The sequence below is a fragment of the Gadus macrocephalus genome, chromosome 6 (assembly GCF_031168955.1).
Source record: "Gadus macrocephalus chromosome 6, ASM3116895v1".
Taxonomy (NCBI): Eukaryota; Metazoa; Chordata; class Actinopteri; order Gadiformes; family Gadidae; genus Gadus; species Gadus macrocephalus.
Genome location: NC_082387.1, coordinates 21,518,158 through 21,542,173, shown reverse-complemented (window position 1 = coordinate 21,542,173; position 24,016 = coordinate 21,518,158). Strand labels below are relative to the sequence as shown.

Genomic DNA, 24,016 nt, shown 5'->3' with positions numbered 1-24,016 from the left:
GAACCCGCATGCGCACCGATCCACCACCCTGTAGATCTGCCAAGGACTGCGCGCACGCGCGTTACGGTGGGCTCGCGGGGCGCGGGTCATGTGGTTGGCGGTGACTCTGACACTCTTGTGTTTTCATTCTGCTTATACTTTTCTCCTGTCAGAGTGTTGAGTATTGAACCAGGGTTTCAAAAAGAAACTCACGGGCGTACACAAGTTTATTCGGTTAACGGGGGATCGGCAGACGTGTTTACAAGATTGAAAGGTATGTTATCCCCGCGCTGTTATCACATGATTGCTGTTTATAAGTCTGAGCATTGTGCTCAAGCTAGTTTGGAGTTCCCTATGTGGGTAAGTTACAATTTGTACACATGCTGAACAATTTCAGCCAGTACAACTGCTGTAAACATCCTTTGAACTTTGGCAACAACCGATTTTAACGTTGTTTTTCTAAACTTTGCCCCATGTTTCCATACAGGTCGGAACTCAGAGGGAAGCAGAGAGGAACGTGCGATAGGAATGGCAGACGACAGGGATGCTGATGAGGTGACCCCGCTGTTGAACTCTGGGACTGTGAACGCACCCGCACCATCAGTGTTCCAGGGGAGACGGCTGGCGTGTGCAGCTATCCTATTGGCCGAGTCCCTGGAGAGGATTGCATTCTATGGCATCACATCCAATCTGGTTCTGTTCCTCAACACCAGCCCGTTTCGTTGGGATGGCGCCGAGGCGAGCCAGGCACCACTTTTGTTCATGGGAATCACCTATCTGATCTCACCGTTCGGTGGTTGGCTAGCAGATGCATACCTTGGGAAATTCTGTACCATTGCTCTTAGCTTGGTCTTCTACTTCCTTGGCATGTTGTTTTTCCCATTTATTTCTGATGAGGACACAATGCAGAATCTATGCGGGGATCAGGGGCAATTTATCGTACTAGCACCTGAATGTCTAAACACCAGCTTCCCCCCACCAAACAACGTGACCTGCAATGCTCGCACACCATACTGCAGACCCGCAGTCTACTGTGGACTCATACTGATCGCGTTAGGGGTTGGTACGGTCAAGTCCAACATCACCCCTTTTGGTGCGGATCAGGTAAAGTATGAAATGTCTTGAGATTCCAATAATTCTAATAATTCTTATCAGACCAGAGGCCACTCGCATTCTGATGTGCGGAATGGTTCCAGTGTGTCATTCTTTCCAAGCTCTAATATAGAGCATGCTGTCTAACAGATTTTTGGTCAGATATGTCAGAAAATACTGGGATGCCATGACATTGGGAGTTAGACATGCATACCCTTGCTGAATAGTGTCATTTTGAGTAAATTGATTTGAGGCTTTTCAGATAGTAAAGCTCCATTCTCACACTGAAAACCCTCACATCCACTCTTCAAACTTTCACATGGATGCATGCTTCAGCTTACAACATGTGATGAAATGTTAATCATGCCTGCATGCATACATGTACATTCAAAACCAGGAAGTCATTTTGTCTCACCCTTTCAACCTGGGTATGATGACTTTGAAGAACCATCACGATTGTGAGGTTTATCCATGGGAGTTCAACACAGTATCTGGGAGTTTGAATCTTTAGCTATCAGCAAATAATTTACAAGTTTAAAAACGAATGCGTCAGGCACATTCAGATTTGCATTGATTGATTCAGGATAAATTCATAGACGATACGATTTTGGATATATTTTTACAGCTCACTAACACCCTGTGAATAAACAAGATTAAGCATAACAGCTACAAAACAGAAACGTTTACAATGCCATGCCTTTGTTAGTAACCAAGGACTGGATCCTGAGTGCAGTGATGAATTTGCAGAACATTTTCTCACCAATCCTTTAAATGCACATCACAAATGATCTCCTTGCCTTTCCCCAGTTTGAAGCGTGTTGCTTCAAACTGGGAAAGAAAAAGTCCAGTTTGAAGCGCGTCGCTTCAAACTGGACTTTACAATTTGCTTGCTTCTTTTTTTCCCAGTTGGCTATTTGGGCAAATTATTAAAGAATGTAAAATATTTCCGTTATGGCACATTAAAGAATATGTTTTCTTCATGTGTAAAGGTTTATAATATAATATTAAACTACAAGGCCTGGATATCTTAAAAGGTATTTTTGGTATAAGTGTTTAAAGTTAGACTAGTACTATCCTCAACTAAAACTACATTTTCTCATACAATGTGCAAACCAAATATGTAAATAGGGATGAAAATGTGTCTCGTGATGTAAGAGAGTTCAAATTAGCCCTAGTTTTGCTTGTATAATCAAGTGATGTCTTAACAACGTTAGGTTGGCCTGAATGTCATAGTACAGTTGGTAATTCAGTAGACCATTTTATCCCAAGCGGCTGAGAACAATCATTTGCACACAACCAAAACAACTGCAGTGAAAACAAGCAACAGCACATTTACTGTATAGAATCAGTCGTTTGATATTGTGATTGTGTGTGTGTGTGTGTGTGTGTGTGTGTAGGTGAAGGACCGAGGCCCAGAGGCCACCCGGCGCTTCTTCAACTGGTTCTACTGGTGCATCAACCTGGGGGCCATCATCTCCCTGGGAGGCGTGGCCTACATCCAGCAGAACGTCAGCTTTAAGCTGGGCTACATCATCCCCACCGCCTGCCTCGGCGTCTCCTTCCTGGTGTTCCTGCTGGGCCGTACCGTCTTCATCTCCAAGCCCGCGGACGGCAGCGCCTTCACAGAGATGTTCCAGATCCTGGGCTTCGCCTGTTGCTCCTCCAGGATACCCAAGGAGCCCAGCCTGCTACGGTGAGGAGGGGCGGAAGGGAGAGACCGTGGGGGGGGGTTCACGGCCTTTATCTGTTCAGGAGACAGAACGATTGCAGTGATGTGCGAGAAAAGACGAGCACTGATTAGAAAGGAAATACAACTCGAAACCCTTCACGAGCCAAGCGTTTAAAATAACGATTTGGAAGTGAGACACGACGCAGGGTCGTTATACAATAAAAGTGCAGCAACGGTGTTTTTAATATTTGAGGTGGACTTCTGTGGGATCCGTCCCATCCAACAGTCCGCTCAGGTGTTGACAGTGGACCTTTATGTTAAAGTCTCCTTTGATCCCTCTGTTGGATACTTCTCTATTCCCCCCACTGGTCTGGGCCTTCATCATCATCCTCTGTAGTGAAGAGTTATTCCGAGGGCCCGCTATTCGTCTTTGAACAAAAGTACAATCGGTAAAAAAAGAAAAAAAAGGAAGAAAAAAAAAGAAGTTGACATTGAATATTTTAAGTTGGTCAATCCCAAAGCCTTTCAAGAATTCCTTATTAAGGCGTTTTCTCCCGAGATAGGGATTATTGGCTTTAGAATAAAGTTTCTGTCGTATCTCTAGAAGTGCTGTAATTTAGGGGTAAGGCATTTCATAGAGAAGGCCGATTAAGACCCCCCCATCAACCCCCAGCCGATGTTGATTCTGTATTTACCAGGTTTCCTCGCTGCCGTTCGTCTTGACGCTTTAGAACTCACTCTCTTTCCTTTTCTTTATTCTTGACTGAAGCCCTAAGCCCACTATGCTGGATGGAGCCAAAGCCAGCTACGGGGGGAAGTTCCCAGAGGAGAAGGTAGAGGAGGTGAAGTCCCTGCTGAAGATCCTGCCTGTTTTCTTTGCTCTCATTCCGTACTGGACTGTGTACTTCCAGGTGAGACTTATACTTCTGATGTAAATGCCTCTGTTATGATTGTTGTGTTGGATATATTTTGCATCGTGATATGCCATTTGGCATGCAATGGACGTGATTGCAAATTAAGACCAACACTTCAGAAATTAATTTTTTGTTGTTGTTTTGTTAGTGTTGGCAGTTCACTTGTAGTGCGGCCATTGACCGTTTTGTTGGCATTCCAAATAGCAGATAGTTTGTATTCTGAAGTTCTACATGCATGTGTTTTTGTTTGTTTGCATTTGTGTGCATGCGTGTGTGTGTTTGTGAGTGTGCGGTTGTTTAACTATTTGTGTGTGTGTCTGTGTGTGTGTGTTTGTGAATGCGGTTGTATAACTATTTGTGTGTGTGTTTTGTATGAAGGTGTGTGTGTGTGTGAGTGTGCGGTTGTATAATTATTTGTGTGCGTGTGTCTTTGTGTGTGTGCAGTTGTATAACTATATGTGTGTCTGTGTGTGTGTGTGCATTTGCATGTTCATCATGTCTGGGTATCAATTTGAAACGCTGTGACTATTGTTGCCTCAGACATTGGGCTGATTAACAAGGCGAGGGGAGTGTTGGCTCCATGCTGCTACAGTAATCTCCTCATTGTGCTGCAGATGCAGACTACATACATCCTGCAGAGCCTGCATTTGAGGATCCCCGGTTACGACTCCAACAGCACTTCTGACTCCCTGCAGGTAACCGTAGGGGCAGCTGCTCCACCCCCATCACACCTTGCTTTAAAACGCAGCTTCAGGTCATACAATCGCAAGCTACTGTGTAGAACACAAATGTGTTCTGGAGCCAGTTCAAGATGGATTAGAGGTCAAGGCTTCAATTGTCTTAACATTATTGTATGTTGTAGGTCCTTGCATCTAAAAATAGTACTTAGCATTGTCTTATTCTAGCTACTATAGCTTTGTTTAATACAGGGAATGTGATAACCTAACAATTGTTAGTGCTTGACACCTTACTGCACAGACAGCGATATATTGTTTCTCTTTCTTCTGAAAAATTTACTCATTGTAAGTTGCTTTGCCCCTTTCTTTGTTTTTCATAGAGTACATTTACTTTGAGGCATTTCATAAGATGCTATCGAAACTTATGTCTCTTATTTTCTATGCACTCATTTGTATATTGCTTGAAGTAACAAAATCCGATCGGATGTTATCAGATCTTCAGCATCTTGAATGAAAATTCAGGATGTCAACTCTATCCATCCATCTCCGTCCCTCTATGTGCTCTGACCAAGTTTACGCGTGCCTGCCGATAACGAGTCAGTAGGTCACTTAGAGCCAGTGGTAGTCAACAGCTGGAGGCCTCACTGACCAAGGGGATTAAATAGGAACTACCCTCCACAGACTAATGCCTGGCAGATTAGCAGCATGGCAGACATTTCCCTCCATCCGCTGTGTTTTCCCAGGCCTGACTGCCCCTGTCTGGCGACACAGGTGCACCTGCATATTTAACACCCACACATCGCCAGTTCAGAGAATTCACAGCTCTCTGGAGACTTTACAGCTCTTTGAATGACCGATATAGTCAGTCAGTACAACTGCTCCTAAATCAAGGATGGGTTTTAGCAGGTATTGCAGGCCTCTGCTGCTATTTTAAAAAGGCACATCAGAGGCGTTGGAGGAAGTCTGTAGCCCTCACTGAATAGTGAAGTGAAACACACTGTAAACCACTGTGTGTGTGTGTGCGTGTGTCTGTGTGTGTGTGTGATGTGTGATGTGTGTGCGCACACAGGGTACCAATGAAGCTTCTAGGTCATAGTCTCTATGTTCAGACTGTACCGTTAGGAAAGTAAGAAACTGCCTTTAGTTACAGGAACAGGGTACGTTTAGCCTGACCGAAACCAGTGTTGCGCTAAGATACCAATACCAATGAGGCTTTTATCGAAAGTCAATTCAGATACATGTTATGAAGGTGCAGGTAGGCCATCAGCCATCTTGCCCAAGGACAATGTACCAATAAAGTGCATATAGTCAATTAAAAAAAATACGAAACTTTGGCTGGGAGTTGATTTAAACAACTGATACAATATCCTCTCTTAGTTTACATACACCAAGACATGGAATCGTTTTGTTATATTGCATCAAATCTATTAACAACTTGCTGTACATGTTGTTTACTATTAGTGTGTGTGTTTGTGGGGGGGGCAGTCATCAGGGAGTCAAAATGGCGGTTTTGTATGTTTGCTTTCCGTATTTCTGTTTATCTATTCTGACAGGGGGAACTGGGTCTTTCTCTAACCACTGGGTAAAAGGGAAGCGTGATTAGATGTGTCAACTGACAGTTGTAACACTGAGCAAATAGGAAACAAAAGCCCTCAATAATGCAATCTGAATAGCAGAACACTACTCTGGGTAAATCATTCACACATGTACACACTGTACAAACACATCATATATATATATATATATATATATATATATATATATAGCTAGATAAAGATATAGAGATAGATACATAGATTTGGATGGAAAAAGGATGGATGTGTGGAACTAATAGGCTATATGGTATAAACCTTCATAGCCTATTAGTCAGTATAACTTGGACCAAATCTTTTTATGTATGTATGTATGTATGTATCTAAATATGTATCTATAGATATATTAATTAATTTATATATATATATATATATAAATTAATTAATTCATTAATTAATCAATTAATGGTATAAACCTTCATAGCCTATTAGTTAGTATAACTTGGGCCAAATATCTTTTTGACAACAATTATGGAAATTGCAAAAATGTACACAAAACTTTTTATGAATATGTTAATTCAATAGCATACCATTGAAATTGTGGTTTTAATTCAAATACAGTATGTTTTTAATCCATTAAGTTAACTATTTATAAATAGAATACTACAAGGACAATATAAGGTGCAATTTTGCTAGTGAAAATTTATATTATTGTGACATTTGTGAAAATGATTTCACTGTTTTTGACCACCTGGAGGCGCCAGATATAAGCAAAACCTCTTTGAATGACACTCAAGCACACACACACACACACACACACACACACACTGGTCGGGGGAACTTGAACACTCTGAATTAAATCGTGTTTTATGCGCTACATTTTCCCCCTGCTTGTGTTCTCACTCCGTATTCCCTGTGCAGTTCTCCTTCCGCTTCCCCACGGCCTGGCTGACGATGTTTGATGCAGTGCTCATCCTCCTGCTGATCCCCCTTAAGGACAAAGTGGTGGACCCCATCCTGAAGCGCCGGGGCCTGCTGCCCTCCCCCCTCAAGAGGATCGCCGTGGGGATGTTCTTTGTCATGTGTTCGGCGGTCGCGGCGGGTGAGTGGCCCCTCCCTGTCCCTTTCAGGCCAACTATCAATACAAATAATAAACATTTTACACACCATTTTAAAGAACTATGATGGCTGGTGTGCGTCGGCGGTGGACAAACACAGCGACACGTCCATTGTTTTCTTGTTCTAGTGCCCTTCAGACCAGGTGAGCAGGCGAGGAGGAACGGCAGGGTGCAGGGTTTACAGCGGCGGTGTTTGTAACTTTTCTGTGTCTCGGGATGAGATTTCATTCTGATGCTGCAGGTGTGCGATGGGAGACCCGGAGAGACCCAGAGAGTGAGAGACAGAGACAGAAACAGAGAGAGACATACGGCGAGAGGGATAGAAAGAGAGAGCGGGGGACACGGGGAGACGCAGAGCGAGCATAGTTGAGTCCTTCAGAAGTCGGCACGTCGTCTGCTCAGAGATGCACTGATAGTAACTGAATCAGAAACACACCGCTCTGGGCTGAGCTCTTATCGTACAGACACAAAAAAAAACAACAACACCCAAAGGTGTTTTATTTAATCTTTTTTTTCCCTATATCCTTCCCTTGCTGCGCCCATACGGAGCGCACGGGGAACCGTGGCTTCCTCCACTTTGGTTCTGTTTGACTGCGCCCACATTCCGACAGCAGTGCCCTGTCCAATTCGGTTCCAGCCCGTGGATTACCCGTTCAGTGGGTGCTGCTGCATTGATATATTCAGGCTAAAGCATTTTGAAGGGAGACAAGCCTTGAGGCGGGGGGAAAAAGCAAATCAGTAACACTTTTCAGAACTGATGCACATTATATTTTCCTCCGCCAGTACCCACCCCCCCCCCCCCCCCCCCCCCCCCATACCCCCCCCTCCCCGGCCATGCTCGCGGCCTCCTGACGCGCCCCTGCTAGAGCGAGGACACTTTGTTCCTTAGTCGACTACGGTGTGCTGATTAGTGTTTTCGGACACGTCGCACCACATGTCCACGCGTTCCGGGTGATTGTGAGCGGTGTAAGTGAAGTTCAACCACATTTACAACGGACCCACGGACGCAACTAAAAGGCATTGTTTTGCGCGTTGTTTTTTTAATATGAAAATAATGTCATATTGACACAGTTGTTACAGCTTAATATAGCATTTATTTTAATGAACTAACTTTAATATGCAGATTATGTTCAGAATATGCAAATGCTCCCATGGCGGTTCAGCAACAGAGCCACTGTGGTGTAATTATCTGGTGATAAAGGCTTGAGTGGTATGGCTGGTCGCAATAATTTTTCACAATCTCCCCGCTCCAATGCAGAATAATACTTTGGTCAACAACAGGATATTACAAAAGGAACTCCTGATTGTGGCGTATGTACAACTAAACGACTTGTAGTGGAAAATGACCGGGCACCGAACACCAATATATATCTACAACCTACCTGTAGGCGTCCTTGAGCAAGATGGCTTATGCCTGTTCCTAAATGACCTTTGTCTGAATTGACTTTGTATATCAGCATCTGCTTAATAATTAAATAGTTTGTCCATGATAATTTGGCTTAGCATTGGTAGCTTAGTGTAGCATGGATTTCAGTCAGGCCAAATGTGCCTTGTTCCTGTAATTCAATGCAGTGTCTTATTTCCCTCTGGTGCTGCCGGTACAGTCTGAACATAGAGACTTAGACCTAGAAGCTCCATTGGTAACCTGTGCTAGACATCATCAGGGTTTAATGAATGCCTCTGAGACACACACACACACACACACACACACACACACACACACACACACACACACACACACACACACACACACACACACACACACACACACACACACACACACACACACACACACACACGCGGGCTACAGCTGTGTTATTACAACACAATGCTATGTAAATGTAGTTGGTGTGTATGGTTTAAAAGAGAGCGGTTGTTCATCCAAACTAAACAGGTGCTGGGGCGTGGCCATTTAGAAAATTTATTCTGTGTTTTGTCCAGTTTAAAATGATCAGAAGCCTCATGTCTGCATTTCAGAACCCTGAACCGTTGTGAAAAGTTTCATCAAAAAACATTGAATGAGCCTCCATTATACGTTCACAGAAGGCTGTCTGCCCAGGTACTACCCAAACTAAAATGAGTAAAAAGGGGGAATAGATTTTTATTTCAGGCATGCAAAAGCTTTTCAGTTCTTTACTTTCCCATTTGGCACAGCTAAAGAACACCCTGCTTTTCCACTTGGACGCAGGTGAAAGAAAATTCGGAATATTGCAAAAAGCCATTTTTGTGTCTCATTATTGCATGGGGCAAAGGGGTTTGTGACAGTTCTGGTGTTCACAGGCACTGAGAAGACTTTGGTCAACATAACAGCAATGCATTTGACACTGCCTTATCTTTCACTAAGATAATGTAGTTTTAAAGGAAGGACTAAATAAACCCATGGCCAGGAAGTAAAATAAATTAAATAATTCCATATCAGGATAATATTTGAAGAGTTTATAACGCATTTCTTATGGATTTGCCTCGCATTAATTGGAGAGATTTCATTATTTTCTTTGAAATGATCTAAGTAGACTGAATTGCAGGAAAACAGGTTGTTTTTCTGAGAACAAGTTTGTTTTGCAACTACGTTGCTGTCTCCAGATGACCTATACTAAAATAGCATCAAATTGTTTTAAACCATATATCTGAGACGTGGCCTTTGTAACTTTCAAGTCGGACTACTTTGGCGTACATCTCGCAAGATAAGACCTTTTGTCTTCAAATACCAACGCGCTGGTCCTTACTAGATGTGCTTTTCCCCCACTCAACCCTTAGAGCAGGCATTCATACACCAGGGCTATATTTGTTCTTAATCTCTGATAGATTTCCGAACGTTCAAAAGCTCAAAGCTACATTTTATGAGACGTCCATCGGCTATTGGCCGCGTGTCTTCGGCCACACTAATCGTCTTCTGGATTTAAATCCTTGTCGTCAATTACTAATTTTCTGTGGCCCTTTTGGGACAGAGTTACATGGACTAGGTACACGCCATCAGCATACATCCTGCCACACTTGGAACAAGGACAACGGGACTCCTGCTTCACAAGGCAGCAAGGGCAATGACTCAATGACATTTCAACCCAAGTCTTTATCTTGTTCGATCAGTGAACTTTTAAGTGTGCATATATAATAATATATATATGCTAATCTGCTTAAATTTGGTTAGCCCTATTTGTTTTTTTTCCAAAAGTGGTTCCTTTTTTTTCTGTGAAGGCAAAGCACCCGAGGATCACTGCACCAGGCAGCGGATGTGGGATGCTAGCGAGAGTGCGGGGGCATGTTGATGGCAAGTGCCAGCTTTGCTCTGGGCAGCCCATGGGCCGTCCAATCCAGGATGGACAGCTGGTGTTATAGGATAGCTGGATTACAAGGCTGGAAGCCCCTCTCCGATGGCGCATTAAGTGCGGTTATGATAGGAGGCTGTCTCTGGAAGTTATCTGGGAATAGCTGTTGGTCACATGATGATGGTTATCCAATATAGCTTTTAGGAAGCGGAGGCCGCTGATGACGACTGCTCGCTGCTCATTGTGGGGCTGTCGGAACCGTTCCATTACTAGCTGTCATATTGTGCTGGTGCGCAGATATGATCTTAATTAAGTTGTGGGCCACCCATGACGCCAAGTTCCTAATGGAATGTCAGTGGAGGTGCTCGCTCTGGCTATGTCTGCCATTTGTCTGTGTCATGGACTTAAGGGCACTAAGTAGTTTCACAAGAGCTCCCTCGCAATGTCTTACACCAGCTCATACCGTGTATCCTATATAATTATCATACTTTGCTTTGTAGCCGTCACCCGTCGGTAGATCTCTATTTGCTTTGCTTTTCATCCTTCAGTCGATTCCGTCTGTGCTCCTTTGCACTGTGCTTTACTTTGCCTGTTTGCTAACCTTCAGCTCGGTGTGATACGGTGTACCTTGTTCTCTCTCCCTGCTCACCCAGGTTTACTGGAGACCAAGCGGCTGGAGATTGTGAAGACGAACGGCACCATTGACCAGGAGCTTGGCGGGGTGATCTACTACGCTGCAGATTTACCCATCTGGTGGCAGGTGCCTCAATATGTGCTGATTGGAATCAGCGAAATATTTGCCAGCATTGCAGGTACGGTGTGTTGACCCCTTGTGTTTATATTTAAAGGAACATTGTAGTTCCCAGCTGGGCTGAACTGCTGCAGTGCAGCTCTCACAGCCTTCTTACAGCCATAGTCAGATGTGAAACAGGATGCATGTTAAAATCAGTCCCTTATCAATTTCGATGTGTGTTTCTAATTTTGTGTGATGCCCTCTACCTCAAACTCATTGTTTAAATTTCTTGATTGGTGGGTGGTATTTTTAACTGCAGTCCTGTAAAAACTTTACCCAAAGGCAAAAAGCCTTTTACTACCTTGTTGTACTCGTGTTTCCTTCTCCTTGGCTCTTTGCTTCAACAAAGAGACATCGTAATTTCATTGCGTGATTATTACATTCAGAACATCTAAAAGGACAGTCTTGCTAGAGATCTGAGGGTTTCTTATTGCCAAAATCTCGAGTAAACCAATGAAAACTTCCCGATGTTTCTTCTGACGCTCGCACAAAACCTCTATTATTACTTAACTTTGGTGCCATATACTTTTATTGTGGTCCAAAAATATATTAAAATCTGTCATAGAGCTGAGGTCTTGCTGTTGTCAGCAGAATCCATCCTTGCGATTAATTCGACCATCATACCTTATCCTAAAACAACTTGGTTAGGTGGCAGTGAAGAATCAAACAAAACGCTGTGCATGCAAAGTGCCTGAACTTCATGTTGCGTGAAGAGTTGAAGACCTGCCGGACTCAGAGTGATGGGTTCTGCAGACTAAAGCAACGCTCTGTCCCTGTACATTGTTTTAATGGGATTTTATTTTGAAAACGAAGAAGGTCTCTAGCAACCATGTACCAGCTCGAAACCATTTGAAATGCTTTGCTTACATTTTCAATCAGAATTTCCTTCTTTTTAACCAAAAGTAATTCAGCCATTACAGAGGTAATGACCAAAATTTGTTAGCAAAGTAGTTTATGGGCAATGGTTGAACTGCTGTCCACGTAAATGTGTAGAAAGGCTGCACGTATACAGCATACATAACTTTTCTGCACATTTTATTAATTAGCTTTATACATCATAATAATCTTTAATGGCAAATGGCCATGACCCAAACGTATACTGTTTGGGTCATGTTAGCTGCTGTGAAGATAGGTCTGTGAGGTTGGAACGTAGCGGTTGGTTGACTTGCTCAACTTTTGCTTTGAATAACATATCCCGATTCACTATTAATTATAGTAATACTCCCATTAATGAATTCTGCAGACAAAAGCAACAAGACGCGTTTTGATGTACGTTTGGGTAAAAGATAGTGTGTGACAGCCTTTTCTTTAAGTAGAAAGCAGGCCACCCTTATGAAACACACTCCCACTGACTTTGTCAATGACATCAATTTAAATAAAGTACCCCCTCATTTGCTAAAACTTTAAACAAATCGTAATTTCAAAGGGAACTGGCAACGATACAGGTGACGAGGTCAAACCCCCTCCGTTTACTCAGTTAACCTGTAGAAGGAAGAAAACCTCATCTACTGTATTGATGCAAGGACAAGGAGGAGCCTCACGTTACACCAATGCTCAGCTGCCAAAACACTATCTCATCATCAGCACTCTATAATGCCAGGGAATGCTCCTTTTAACCAACTTCAGAGGGGCTTGTTGGATCCATACATTGCATAACATAGTGGGATGTTATGTCACGTGTTTCCATGCCCGCTTCGTGTCATGTACGAAGCGCGGTGACAAAACCAGACATCAAAAAAACAAACCTTCATCAGCTTCCCTTTTCTTCTTGTTCATGAAAGAGCAGATTATGTGTTTCTGTGCGATGTGTATCTCTGAGTCTGACGTTGTCCCAATAGCCACATCGACGGGCAACAGAGACCTTGTTGTTGTTGTGATTCGCCGCGGCGGCGGCAGTGTGCCTCCTGTGATCGCAGAGACTAGACGTGCCGATCACATTGCGAGAATCAATAGGCAAGCTAACTGGTGATTATCCCATTTATCTGGTGTTGCCTCTGAAGTCATGCATCGCTCGTGGGCCTATTACGGGTGTGCAAACGGGTTGACTTATCCTGCTAGTTACACAACGTTATGCCGTTGTCACCTTGGTTTATTTGTTAGTAGCTGTTATTCTACTTCCAGGCATGGTCAGGATTGCAATGGGTGCTATAGTTGACATACATACATACATACATACATACATACATACATACATACATACATAGTATACTTACATACATGCATACATACATACATACATACTTACATACATACATACATGTATAAAGGCAAAACATTTTAAATCGTTATGATGATGCTGTTCTTTGTAATGATCGTTCAATAGTTTGTTAGTTATATGGAATAAGAGGTTCACAGGGCCAACATGTGGTCTGCATGAAAGAGAGATTCAGACATGGCAAAGCCGTGGGGAACATCAGAATACTCATTCCTTTCTCGGTGCCGTACCCTCACACAAGGGGCTTACCTCGGGGGGAACGGGCTGAGTGAATTGTCAGACATGTCTTGTAAACGGGAACGTTGGCGGCCCTTCGTCGTCTTCTTCGGTTTAAATAAATCCTGCCCGAGCCCAAAGTGTCTGCTATTGCTCCTTTCTGCCGTCCTAAGCCTTGTAGGAACATGATTCTCTCCTCAGCCGCCCCCTAATTCTGCATAATTCTGCCTGGACAATAGATTTGGGGAGCCGGCAGCATGAACACCATGGTTAAAACATTCCCCCAGGGATATTTAATTATGAATTGTTCTTTGGAGAATGTTAAACCCAATGATATGTTCATGGAAGGAAAAGTTGCCCTAGAGATAAAGCCCACCGGATAAAGAAACTAAAAACATTTAATATCCCACTAATTTTGGACAGAAAAAAAGAAGAAATGCTTGTTATTTCCCCCAATGTCGATGAATATAAGTCTGTTCAGTGTGATAGAGCTTGAGACAACATTATAATACTCCAGGGATCACAAAACAGTGAGGTTTATTATTAATAATTTTTCTCATTTTCCCAGTCCTCTGTACATTTGCCCTGCGATGGCCGGGCTGTTTGTTGGTATGCGTTTTATAGGCTAAACTATTGACCAGTTGTTTGTTATTATTGAAAGGTTAAACATTTCTATAAATAAATGTATCTTGCCTCCGACTTCTGGAAAGGTCACTCTATGTTTCGCCACATTTACAGTTCCTTTTATTTTCTTCAATGTTTTTCCCCTCCATTCCATCGCGGCTGTTGCAGGTATCTCGGAGGAAGCTGTGAATCCCATTAATTTTGTGCTCTGTTCCCCTCCGAGGAAGTTCTTAAAAGGAAAAGTTATTTAATTACGGCTCCCTGGCCTAGCCTAATCTCTGCCAGCAGATATGGCTAAGGGCTCCCAGTTGAAAAACACGTTGTAGCCGCTACATTATCAGTGTCAGCCTGTTGCCAGATGGATCTCTGGGCGAGAAGGAGCACAATTCGATTTTTGCCATACGTTTTATAAAAAATTAAGCCACGCTTCTCCTAACATGAGCGCCCGAACGGTTACTTCGCCATTAAAAAAATAAATAAATATCTAAGTCTAATTGAAAAATGCTGTTTTGGTGTCATGTAGTCTATAGCAGGGCCATGTAGATAACTCGGGTCCCCAGTGTCCTGGCTTGCCAGACCCCTGCAGTGGAAGTGGAGTGGTGCGGTGAAGTATGCATGTTGTTTACGTTGGTCAGTGCCCCCCGCTCCCCAAAGAGCTGTGGTTGCATTAGAGCAGACCCTCATGGTTTATCGACAGCAGGGGGAATGGTTCCACACTACAACTCTCTTTTACAAGGGTGCATTCATAACGGGCTGATTGTATTTCTTCAGGGAGTGACGCACATGGATCCAATCTGTAGTTGCATTACTACATTACAAATTTACCGGTGTGCAAATGGGATAGTCCTTAAAAAGCATTTTACTCAAACACAGCATCCACAACGTGCTGACGGTGTTAATTGCAGCTAAGAACGGTGTTTTTAATGCAATAATTCAGCCAGGTTGTGTTTTACCTTCTGCTCTTAACGGCAGGTCTGGAGTTTGCCTACTCAGCAGCCCCTAGGTCCATGCAGAGTGCCATCATGGGTCTCTTCTTCTTCTTCTCTGGGATCGGCTCCTTCGTGGGCTCTGGCCTGCTGGCCATTGTCTCCCTCAACGCCATTGGCTGGATGTCATCACACAACGACTTTGGTGAGTGAGAAACCCCACAGCCCGAGCTTAAGCCACTCGGCACATTTGAGGAGTCGGTTATACATATCGACTTGAACGTGTTGAAAGGTAAATGTCACAGCACAATCAAATCCAGTCATACAGCTTTACATATGAATCAACTCACTGATTATGTTCTGGAGATATTCTTGACAACAAGGGCTTCTGCCGTGGTAGAAAGTATCTCCTGGTTTCGCATATCGCAACGGAGTGATTAGGAATAATTAGTATAAGATCCGTCAAGACCTCACTCCAAAGATATCAGACTAAAAAAATGTCTCGGTGCCGGTGTTGAAATACATCCTGGATCTCTGCCTTCAACCCACGGGCCCATTCATCTTTCACACTACAATATTTGCCAAGGAGAACATGCTGCCGTGTGTCATAAGCTGTACCAGCACCTGAAAATCAGTCTGTCCATCTCCCTGGCACATTGGTTAATAGTTTGGCGCTATTGATTGAGAAACATTGGCTGTCCAGAGTGCGCTGTTCCATCTCGACCATATAGAAGTCCTGCGATGGATTAAAAGCAAAAGATTTATTTATTTTCTCGGGGCTCAGTGTCACGAGTACTCGCATGGCTCGCTCTGATTTAAAACCCACTTAAGTAGTTTGTAAATTAGTCACAGGGGTGAAGACAACACGCTGCACAATTCCCTTGTTTTTCGAGCGTTGGCAGTAATAAATAGCCGTGCCAGCCTAACGACAAAAGGTTTGTATAAATCTGCTCTGGTGATGGAGGGAGGGGCGGTGGCAGCAGATGTATGGCCCCCCTGGCGAGAAGCGGCTCCCGGCCCAGCTGCACTTCCCAGCAAGCTTGCGGTAAATAAGGCAGAACTGTAAATTGTTGATCCACCAAACCCCTAATAGCTCATTAATACGGTGCGGCGACAGGTTAGGAGGTATTTTTGATGAGGTTGGCACTTGGCGCGCTCTGCACGGCTTCCTCGATCCCTCCCTCGCCCCCCAATCGGCTGGCCTGAGGCGGCGTTTATTTCTAAAGCGTCATTTGATTGCTTTACTGGAGGCTGTTCCTGACAGCCTGGGCTTCCCAAAATAAGGCATTACGGTAAATGGCGGCTGGTTTTCGGGAATGCACTGAAACCCCCCCCCGTCATCGGACTACAATAAGACAAAAATCATGGTATCAGAATGTGGTTATCAGGTTACGTTGCATGATTATCACGTTTTCCTGCTGTTTTGTATTGTGTCGTTCACATTCGGTGTCTGTACTCTGAATATAAATATAATGCCCCAGGAGGGACAGCAGTAGAAGTCTGCTTATTTCCATGGCTCGGGGCGAGTTGCTGTGTGATGTTTGAGGCATTTGGGATAAGCTTGCTCGAATAGCAACTGTGCCGGGCACGGCTTGGAGACATTCAACGTTAATCACAGGCTTGTGGGCCTGATTCAAGAGTCTCTCTTAAGCTAACCCTCAGGAAGCTCACCTGGAGCCGCAGCTACTGGATTACTCTTGCTGTTAACTCCACTGCCATGTCTCCTCATCCACAGTTTTCAGGGATCCTCATTTGGGAATGGGTTCATCGTGAAAATGTTTTTATTTGGGGGATTTGAACTTGCTTACTTTCAAAGTTCTTCGTCTGTCACCTTTTAATTTTGTTTTTATTTGAGTTGTTGAAAATGCAGAAAAAACAACTTTGTAACCTGCCTCGGCGCTACCTTTAAAACTCAAAAGCCCGATGAATAGAAGGTCAAGCCTCTCTGTCTCTATCATATTCTTTATACAGGAAGGGGTTTTGTTCTCCCAAAATGTATTCCGTTTCGCCTTGGTTTGGATCCACCTTTTTAGGGGGGTATATTTGAGCTGGAGTAAAAGCCTGGGCCTCAATCACATGACAGGAAATGGCCCCTTTTTCTATTGTTGTGTTCAAGCACCGCAAGGTCAGAGATCAGATGTCAAGGATGGGGTGGGAGTGCTCAAAGAGAGTTGGCATTCACACATCTCGCTCTTGAAGTGTGGGATCATATTGGGTAAAATGTCAGTGTTTTAACCGGGGCCTTAAATGTCAGATAAGGACAATTCTGCTTTAACTCTCCAGCGGCCCTCATGGAAGTGTGTTGCTGTGGATATATACCTTTTGTGTTTATAATAGAGAAAGGAAACCGTGTTATTTAGCTGCTATGCTGTCTTTGATGACTTTGAGGTTTTATTATCGTTGAACATACACTGCATTGGTGCAATTCAAAAAGATGAATGAGTGAGTGTCAAATACCTCTTTTTCAACCCCTTCCCCGCACCTCACTCATGCATTGATTCTGACTTTGTTTGGAGCCTGCAGATAGCATCGAATGCGTCGTAGAATCACAATCGGGAGGCGCTGCTGCCGAGTTCCCTGATGACCTGCATCAGATTATCTGTTGTTGATATTGACTTGCGTCGTTTCGATTCACGTGCCATGCTCAAATGGAGTCTGGAAACAAGCCTTTGAGTATAATAAAATATAAGCCGTTGAACCTCAAATGGCTTTTTAGAGAGTCTTGCTAATGGTAACCATTTTTTTATATTTCTAATCATCGCATTGACAGTGGCAATCCTCTTGCAAAACACTAGCCGGTTGCAGTCCTAATTCAGCTACAACCATTAGCTGTGATGTTATAATTCAGATATAACCGCTAGCAGGTGAGTTATAATTCAGCTACAAGCTATAGCTGTATCAGTTAGAATTTAGTTGCAACCATTAGCTGTGACATTTCTAATTCAGGTACAATCACTAGCTGTGACAGTTATAATTCAGATATAACCGCTGGAAGGTGACAGTTATAATTCAGTTAAGAGCATTAGCTGTTTCAGTTACAATTCAGCTACAACCTATAGCTGTATTAGTTACAATTTAGTTACAACCACTAGCTGTGACAGTTACTATTCAGCTGCTAGCTGTGACAGTTACAATTCAGCTACTAGCTGTGACGGTTACAATTCAGCTACTAGCTGTGACGGTTACAATGTAGCTACAACCACTAGCTTGTGACAGCTACATAGTTGTTTGACTGGTGGATAAATGGCTATAAAACTTAAAAGAGCCATTAAATACCTGTAAAATATTATAGTCTTATTCATGGATTTCCCATTATGCGAGTGTCCTGTAATTTTTGGCTTTAATAGGCTCCACATAAGTGCCAAGCATCTAAATGGGCCCCTGGGGCAGTGGACTAAAGGAAAGGAGATGATGTCTAATTAACATGGAGAGTACTATAATAGGCGCAGTGGGACTCGGTTGTTCTGCAGCAAGGTGGCCGGCTTAAAAGAGGCTTCAATGCACTGCCACACAATGCAATAATCCTACCAAGCATTTCAATAAATCTTTATAATCAATTCAAATATATTATTGAATATACCGGGAAATCCCCCAAAACACCTTATTACTGAATTATTCTCAAGTTGTGGTTGTCTGCGGGCCATCCTTCTTTGATAGTAACAATTGCGACAGGACCCTTGGCCTATTGTCTGTTGAAAGTTAATATGCGATGGCTAATACAAGTACAGACTCGGTACAAATGCTTTGGCCTGTTTCCCCGCTGCGCTCTGCTGTTGAGCCCATTGTGCTTTACAATGAATTATTCATACTGTACTTTATTTGTAGATTTATTATATTTCTTTAAAAAATGTTATCCGTTTCTTACACAGGCAACCTTTGCCCAATTAGGCTGACCAACAGAATAGACGGAAATGATATATGTAAGGAGCGGGACTTTCAATTGCCCTCCCCGTTTCATTAGCAGTGGCAGAAATTCACATCTGAAAGGCAGCTTTCAGGTCCTTTGAATGCCAGATCAAAGGTGGGAGACAGACAGCCCAGCGAGCCCACCACGGACACGGCAGCACCCCTGCGTTTGATGCCTCCTATCAGCGTCGCCGTCTCTTTATGGTCCCTTGTTTTTAATTACCCACAACCGGGTGCGCATCACAACATATGAAGCGGGGAGAGGCACCAGCTGTAATTCCCAGGGATACCAGGGATTGTGATCTGCTCTGTTGAGCACAAAATAGGGGAGGACGTGATAGAAGCAGGGTGTCTTTGTTTCAGATCCTGGTTAATCCTGATTGGTTAATCCCGAGCGTTTGATCCGTACCAGATGACTCTGTGTTAAGTCGTGTATGTCGACGCGGAGTCTAGAAAACGATACGCTTATATACGCATCTAGTGCAGCGTGAAGGAGCTTCACAGACTCTGGCTAGAGAAAAAAGTAGTTTTGCCATGGCTTTAAGGCGTGTTATTGCTACTTGTACATTATAAGTGACAGTTCAGGGATATTTTTGGGGGGAGAAAGAAAGACGAAGGTTGATAAATCTTGGCGATGAATCACTCGTGATTCCTGGCCAGCGATCTGCTTGCAGCCACATGTTCTCATGTTCCCAGATGTCCTGCTTTAGCACTGGTGACAGCAGTCCCTGACCTGTCAAATGGCCCTTGGGTGGGTTCGGGTCACAGAGGACTGCTCCACTGTACTTCTTGCTGCGGTAGTGTGTTAGAAGATGGGTCACATTCCTTTACTTTTGCAATCATTATTGCACATTCCTTCTTGAGTACAATAACAGGGAGGCAAAGACACATGTCACATGTTCTCAACTGTGGAATAACTGAATTGTACTATTGTGCAATTTCTTTTTTAATAAATAATGCATGAATGTATTTTTCAACAAGATTCTGAGGTAAAAGCTGTCTGTCATGTTGACAAATTTTTGAAATATACCGACAATCCTTGCAGGCGGCATCTACTCACAAAAAGCAAAAAAAAGAGCAGAAATGTATTCAACCCCCCTGTGGTGTTATTCCTCTTGACCCACGGGGACGGCCTGCTCTAAAGGTAGCAGTGTAATGAGACTGAAGCCTCTCTCATCCCAGACCTGTCAGAACCTGCTCTCTGTTCCCTACCCCTCGCGCCCCCCCTGGAGTGGGGGGTACCTGGGGAAATGATACAACTGCACCGGAATTACCTCCTTAGCCAATTAAGCCTGCTGCTTCTTCCCCACCACTTTATTCGCCGTGACATTCTCCGTTGAGGAACCTAATAGGGGGCTTTCTCTTCTCTTCTCCTGGCAGCACGTTGCTCATGGGGGTTTCACGGTCCCACAGCTGAAGATGATGTAGGATGCAAGCTACATATAGCCCCGGTCCCGGTGTCACTTTAAAGTGGGGACACGACGCACTGTGGTGCGGGCCTTCATGCTTCCATTGCGGGGTTTTAAACCGGTCTGATTTTTTTTTTTAGAAAACACAAAATACACTGGATAGTGGACCTGACCTTTTAATAGGTCAACAGTCATTGTCCACGGTTCTGGAAGCTCAGAGCTCTGAGTTGACTCCAGATGATCGTCTCATGAAGTAGGGGACGATGTCATGCCATGGTTAGATTCACTTAATTAGGGAAACTGTAACACATGCAAACCATGTTCCCATAAGAAAATCAAGGGTTTATGTGTGTCCTTTGTGATGATGCAGGGAATAAAACACGATGATCCTATCATGATTGGCTGTGAACTCCCTACCGTGACGTAGGGAGTTCAGGATGGTTAGTGAAGGTCATCTCGCAGAAAACGTATTGACTGATGTACGAGATACAAGACACCAGAAACCTTATTTCCACACTAGCAGGGTGATGGTAATTGCTTTCAGTACAGCCTGGCTGGTTGGACCACAATCCACCCCCAGTACACAGGTAACATGTAGACAGTTGGAACCTTTAACTGGATGACAGCGGTATCTATACAATTGTAAACATGACAAAAGTGCGTATTAGAACCTTGTGAAGTAAGTAATCGGTTTCACACAGTGCATTTCATTTCAGTGATTCACAGAGGTTCAAAAGTCCTAATTCTTAGAGATTAAAAACCTAAGAGGTGTTAATAATGGTAATGGTATCCATAAACTTGGATTTAGAGCACATTATTTGACTGCTTCCTCAACCCCCACACTCTTTTATGCCCTTGAGCAAGACAGAAACCCAACTGGCATCAGCAAAAACGCTGGAAAAGGAAACCATTATCCAAATACAACAACTCCTCTAAACTGTTGATGAAAATTAGAACAACCCTCATTATGCATCATTAACTGAGGATGAAAATATGATAGACTCCATCAGTTGTCAGATAATTACCATAGCAAATTATACCGCGAAGCTCAAGGTTTGATTGGGTGTAGTATTCTGTGGCTCAGGAAGTGTAAGTAAATTGCCGGGAATAATTACTCGGCTAATTTGTCCTCCTACAGGCTACTGCACACATCCACTGTGTTATCAGCCATTAGCTAAGCATGCTGCGTCCCACAACCTGGAGAAGTACAGGTTGGGGAACTTTTCTTCTTCCTCTGAAGGCACTAGTATTCCCGGGCCTCCTTCCTGCCATAGCACTCTGCTCTGTGTGCGGCTGTCTTTGTGTTGGATTGTGTCGTCTGCTGTCCCTGCACTCCCTCTTCCACCTGGACACGCCTCATCTTTCAATCCCAGGAAATCACAGCTGAAGCCTCGTCCTCACCTCCTTATTGGATGCGGGTCCCGTGAGGAAACAAACGGTCCTTTAATACAGACGAAAGGCTCTCTGCCCGTCGTCACAGCTGCGGGCCCATATTACAGTTATTTGTCAGACTTCAGTCTCACATCATCCCGGCCGCCGTCTCTATCAGCACCAGAATGTGCAGGTCAACCATCTTTACATATTCCACATTTCACTGAATTCTTATTCCTAGCAGAGCTTTATCACAGTGAGCTACAGCCTCACACCTAGCCCACTGTTACCGTGTGACTCCATAGGAATCAACCTTCATAGTCCTGGTTAACCAGGTGTACTGCTCAGGGCTATTACCTTAGTGTGGTGCACTAATCAGTATGACGAGGTACAGCACTGGCGTCATTCCCCCCCCCCCGACATATCTAGTTGTCTAATTAAAAGAAACTGCATTCGCTGACAGCGAGTTGAATGTAGGGCTGCTCGATTGTGGGAAAAATCGTAGTCACGATTATTTTGGTCAATATTGAAATCAAGATTGTTTATATTATTATTTATTATTTAATTATTTTTTCGGAAAAATTATGCATTTGTTCTACCTTTCTCTCCAAAAAATAATTTGCAACAGGGAACACTGAAATGTCCCCTTAAAAAATACAAAAAATGTTCAAGTAGAAAATGTTCAAATCGAAATTAATGTAAAAATATTTAGCCTTCTGTTCTATGGGATTATAGCTGCAATTTGTATTAAATATAAAACCGTATTATTATTTTTTTAATAAAAAATAAATATTTTGAACTCATCCAAACTAATCATATTAGTTTGGATATCGTTTGACCATATTGAAATCACAATAAAAATGTGATTAATTGCACAGCCCTAGTTTAATGCGTTTGTTTTCCTTCGATAACCCTCATCAAAGCCTACCGCGGACGGGCTGAACTCTCCCTGATTATTATTGTCCCAAAACGTCTCCCCTGATGAACTCTCTGCTCCTCTCTCTAGGTAACATCAACCACTGCTCGCTGCACTACTACTTCTTCCTCCTGGCTGGGATCCAGGGCCTCACCCTCCTCGTCTTCCTCATCGTCTCGGTCAAATACGACAAGCAAAAGGGCCGGACAGGAAGTTACAGGCGGAGTCGGTCCACTTCCTGACCAGCGTCCACCCATGCACCACTGTGCCTTGTCCACAATAAGCCTGAGAAGGACCCCCCTCCTCCCCCATGATCACCCTCTCCAGGTCTTCTTGCTTCCCTGTTTGGTACGGTTGCTTTTTTTTGTGCAGTGTTTTATTTGTGTTGTTGTTTAACATGTTTTTGACTTGGGACTTGGCCTTACTTTATACAGATCTCAGCTTAGCATCGCTGACCGGGGTTAAGGGGTTAATGCTGATCGCAGGGTACGCTCCAATCGATTACTGAGGTACTTCTCCAATTGTGTGTTGTTTTACGTTTTATGTCCCCTTTGATGAATTTGCACTTGAGTTCAGGAATTGCGATCATGCTTAAAGTGTTATTCATGATGAAGTATCCAGATGTTTTTGTCTCAAGTTGATGGTGCCTTACTTCTTGCTGTACTGTTGTTCCGAAGGCTTTGTGGAAAAGGCAATAACCACTTTTGTACCGTAGGATTCACCTGTCTCTGGTTTGCCTTTTTTATTTCTGGACAGGCACATTGAATTAGTATTATCAGTTTTGTGTTTATAGATGGGTTGTCATTTAGAAGGAGGTTTACAAGAGAGCTTCATGTGAACAATATTTATGTGTGTTTATAACTGTGAATGTGCTTTTTTTCCATCAAGATGGCTTTTTAGTCACACAAATGTGTTATAAATGTGATTCGATTTCAAATTGCAGCAAATTACTTGGATAGATTTGCCTACTCATTGTAAAAGATAAACGAAGCAGCTGCATTTGCCTTGTTCATTATTGCTTACATTTTAGATAATTAAAACATCTGACTTCATTTTTGTATTTTGTCTCTTAAAAAGAACCAGCTTTCTAATAGCAATTGGTTGATTATACTGTTAAACCACCAGGAAATAGAGCACAAAATAAATAATTCTTGGATTACATTTGTACCAGAAAGATCACTCCTTATGTCAATGTCAGTTACATGGGTTCTTCAAGTCATTTACTTTCTGTGTGTCTTTGCATTTGGGGTTTTGAAAAACTTTCCAACATTTATTTGACTTTATTTTGCCTATGAGAGAAATAATTGATGTCGAAGTTCTGAACTTTAATGAAATAAGAGCACTGGAATTTGTTCAGAAAATTCTCCTTGACATTAAATGTGTGAATTCTAAA

At 43.2% G+C, this 24,016-nt stretch overlaps 1 protein-coding gene across 1 annotated transcript; it reads left to right on the top strand.

Annotated features, from left to right (window-relative positions):
- Positions 1 to 52: 52 nt before the first annotated feature.
- slc15a4 (solute carrier family 15 member 4) lies at positions 53 to 24,016 on the top strand. The gene is made up of 9 exons (XM_060054978.1): positions 53 to 253; positions 467 to 1,083; positions 2,469 to 2,764; positions 3,510 to 3,651; positions 4,269 to 4,349; positions 6,785 to 6,965; positions 10,901 to 11,059; positions 15,068 to 15,226; positions 22,714 to 24,016. The coding sequence occupies exons 2-9, from the start codon at positions 508 to 510 to the stop codon at positions 22,863 to 22,865; spliced, it is 1,746 nt and encodes a 581-aa protein (XP_059910961.1). The 5' UTR covers positions 53 to 253; positions 467 to 507; the 3' UTR covers positions 22,866 to 24,016.